This window comes from Acyrthosiphon pisum, chromosome X (assembly GCF_005508785.2).
Source record: "Acyrthosiphon pisum isolate AL4f chromosome X, pea_aphid_22Mar2018_4r6ur, whole genome shotgun sequence".
Classification (NCBI taxonomy): Eukaryota; Metazoa; Arthropoda; class Insecta; order Hemiptera; family Aphididae; genus Acyrthosiphon; species Acyrthosiphon pisum.
The window spans coordinates 44,850,428-44,853,269 of record NC_042493.1 but is presented as its reverse complement, the minus strand read 5'-3'; the positions used below and the strand labels follow the sequence as shown (position 1 = coordinate 44,853,269).

At 30.4% G+C, this 2,842-nt stretch overlaps 1 protein-coding gene across 1 annotated transcript; it reads right to left on the bottom strand.

Moving 5' to 3' along the window:
- Window positions 1-1,079: 1,079 nt before the first annotated feature.
- LOC115033116 (zinc finger protein 239-like) lies at window positions 1,080-2,225 on the bottom strand. The gene has a single exon (XM_029485140.1). The coding sequence runs from the start codon at window positions 1,920-1,922 to the stop codon at window positions 1,080-1,082; it is 843 nt and encodes a 280-aa protein (XP_029341000.1). The 5' UTR covers window positions 1,923-2,225.
- Window positions 2,226-2,842: the final 617 nt, after the last annotated feature.

Genomic DNA, 2,842 nt, shown 5'->3' with positions numbered 1-2,842 from the left:
TCGCTATGAACTATTTGTTGACATTTGAAATTTTCAAAAGTAAAATTAATTATTTTAATCATTATAATAAAATATACTTACATATCAAAGGTGGGCAAGTTAATGAAAAAAATTAACTGGGGCAAGTTAAGTCAATTAAATTGAATCGGTTTCAGTTAATTTAAAAGATAACAAAAAAAATAATGAACTAGTTCAGTTAACGCCCACCTCTGTTAACTAGTAAAATTATAGGCTAACAGACCATCCTCACAAAAATCGTTTTTCGTATAGGTATCTACAATGATTTATATCATTGAATTCGAATTTAGGTTATAACACAAACATTAAAGTGACTCCTCTAGACACCTAATTTATAGAAGACCGTGTACTTAATTTTAAATAAAAATAAATAAAATAAATAAAATAAATAAAATAAATAAAATAAATAAAATAAATAAAATAAATAAAATAAATAAAATAAATAAAATAAATAAAATAAATAAAATAAATAAAATAAATAAAATAAATAAAATAAATAAAATAAATAAAATAAATAAAATAAATAAAATAAATAAAATAAATAAAATAAATAAAATAAATAAAATAAATAAATAAATATAAGGGATAAGAATATAGGGATATAGAGATATCATATCGAAGTTATATTTTTATTTCAAATATTTTCCTAATAACTAGTATTTAAAGAATCAATTTTTTATTTTTTATTTATGCTTATAAATAAAATCATTATTTGTTTTATTCTTCATTCAAAAATGGTAAGTGTTTAATGTTAATTTATGTTGCAATTTCGAAATAAAATTATGAGACTATATTTAAAATTAGTTAAATTGTATTCATACTAGTATCGCGTATACTTCCGCTGCACTCTCTCCGGTAGGTACATTCTTATACTAAATGGCAAACAGCAATTAATGATTGTTATAAATTATAATATAATATTTATTACTGTAATAATCACCATCAAATGAGCATTATAAACCACCTGCATAACTTCTGAACAGTTTATAATATGCTCTAAGCAATGAACAAAATCATTTTTTGAAAGGTAAAAGATAGAATATTAAAGTTAACGGTTATATCTATTGATCAATATAAGATCTTAGATTTTGCAGTATGCCTGTGTTTTCTCCTGTGTGTGTCCGCCGGTGTACCATAAAATTACTCTTTTGACTGAACCTCTTGTCGCACACATCACACGGGAACGGTTTCTCTCCTGTGTGTCTCCGCCGGTGTACCTTCAAATTATTGCTAGTTTTGAACCACTTGTCACAAACATCGCACGGAAATGGTTTCTCTCCCGTGTGTGTTCTCCGGTGTACCGTCAGCTCAGAGTTAGTGTTGAACCACTTGTCACACACATCGCACGGGAACGGTTTTTCTCCTGTGTGTGTCCGCCGGTGTACCGTCAAATTATTGCTAGTTTTGAACCACTTGTCACAAACATCGCACGGAAATGGTTTCTCTCCCGTGTGTGTTCTCCGGTGTACCGTCAGCTCAGAGTTAGTGTTGAACCACTTGTCACACACATCGCACGGGAACGGTTTTTCTCCTGTGTGTGTCCGCCGGTGTACCATCAAATTACTCTTTTGACTGAACGACTTTTCACAAACATCGCACGGAAATGGTTTCTCTCCCGTGTGTGTTCTCCGGTGTACCATCAGCTCAGAGTTAGTGTTGAACCACTTGTCACACACATCGCACGGGAACGGTTTCTCTCCTGTGTGTGTCCGCCGGTGTATCATCAAATTACTCTTTTGACTGAACGACTTTTCACACACATCACACGGGAACGGTTTCTTTCCAGTGTGCGTCCTCCGGTGGACTGTTAGAATATTTCTTGTGGTGAATGGTTTATCACACACGGCACAGAGGTATTGTTTCTGATTCCCTTTTGAACTCTGGCTAAATGAACTATTGCTCATTTTTATGATTTTATTATTTCAAATTAGGAATGATGCTGTTATCCCTAATTTATATTCAGCCTAACATAAATAATAACTGCACCGATAAAAGTTAACAACGACTGACTATATTTATTGATTTCCGTAGTCAACTTGTATTTTTTTTTAATAAAACGACTTGGTTACTATACATGACTGTTTATGGTTGATTAGAATTTATTTTCATCGTATTTCAGGTTTTCAAGCCAGTGTTTGTTATAGGTACTATTAATAAAAGCAATAATAAAATCATAATTTTATAATAAATCGGAATTACTAATGAATAGCTAATTGGATCAAGATGGTACTTTAGGGAGGTCATTTTTGATTTTCTCAATAGTTATTTAATGCCACGGTAAAAACCACCGAAAAATTACGAAAAACCGCTAAAAAGGGGATTTTAATTTCTGACGCTCTGTTTATCACCATAGAAACGTATAAAAATTGTTATAGTTTAATATCAATTCAACTTACAGACTATAATAAATAATAAAAATATAAAATATCCAGACTGACAAACCGTCTCCACTCAGAATCGTTTTTCTTATACAGTGATATATTATATTATCTTTGGAATCAAGTTCAAGTTTTAGGTACTATTAATAAAAGCAACAATAAAATCATAATTTTACAATAAATTGGAATTACTTATGAATAGCTGTCCCACCCACCGTCACCTGTGCCATCGCTTTTTTGCCCGTTATAAAATCCAACTCTATATGATTTAAACTTTGTTAAATTTGTTATTGAATATTCGGTGTAATTGTGTTCAAAAAAATGTTACCGAACATATTGAATGTTTTCTTTTTGCATGTATATATGGTGGTATAGCGGATCACATATGTGTGGCACTGTTACCTGAAACACTGTAATGTAGAAGTATAAATATAAATAATAATAAT